Source organism: Plasmodium gaboni, chromosome 3, assembly GCF_001602025.1.
Source record: "Plasmodium gaboni strain SY75 chromosome 3, whole genome shotgun sequence".
In the NCBI taxonomy this organism is placed as follows: Eukaryota; Apicomplexa; class Aconoidasida; order Haemosporida; family Plasmodiidae; genus Plasmodium; species Plasmodium gaboni.
Window position 1 is genome coordinate 1 of NC_031483.1, and position 964 is coordinate 964.

Sequence of the window (964 nt, forward strand, 5' to 3'; positions counted from 1 at the left end):
ATATAAACCTAATAACTTAAATTTTCCATCATTCATTTCTTCGTTATATGCTTTTTCTTGAATATTAAATTCCTCATTTTTATTCAAACAATTACTAAAAGATAATATTTTTTTAAAAAAAATTTCATACGTCATATAATTCTGAGGTTCACCACATTCATGTTCTATTAAGGCTATATTATTATTATTTAAGTTATGTTTTTCAAAAAACATTCTCACTATATGTTTATATACATATTTTGAATTTTTACTTTTATAATCCTTCATGCAATATACACACGATTCATTTGCATTAGCTGGCTTTTCATATATTTCAGCGTATCCTTCATATTGACTCGTAAATTGGCTAATATTTGGTTTTATATGCATTATAAAAATAACAAAAATATATATATATATTAAAAATTATACTCATTTAAAAATAATAACCTGATTTATATTAATGGTAGAAAAATTTATATATATTGTATTATCAATCAAAAATATTCTTATATCACAAATATATTGTTACTATTATATATAAAATATTAATGTACCAGCAACTTGACTTAATATGATTTATCATATGGAATATATACTCAAAATGTATAACATTAAAAAAAAAATCTTAAAGATTCATGTAGAATTTTTTATATTCCTGTAATTTATTTTACAACTTAATATATTAAATCTAATATATATATATTTATATATTGTGGTTATATAAAACTACATCTATAATAAGGTATTTATAAAAAGCAAAATATTAATACATTAATTAAAAAATTAAAAAATTATTATATATATGTATATTTATTTATTTGATTTATATTTTATTCCTACAATATATATTTATTTTTATACTATATATATTTACAAAACTCAACCACAATTTTATTATAAATTAAAATATTATTATTTATAAGATTATAATAGATTTTTTTAATTAATTTGTTTATTTTTAAAAAAATAAAATACGTTTTAT

At 16.4% G+C, this 964-nt stretch overlaps 1 protein-coding gene across 1 annotated transcript; it reads right to left on the bottom strand.

The window, feature by feature from the left end:
• PGSY75_0301000 (acyl-CoA synthetase) lies at positions 1 to 369 on the bottom strand (the record flags this gene model as incomplete). The annotated part of the gene is made up of 1 exon (XM_018783871.1): positions 1 to 369. A coding segment is annotated over one exon (369 nt), but the record flags the coding sequence as incomplete, so codon positions are not given.
• Positions 370 to 964: the final 595 nt, after the last annotated feature.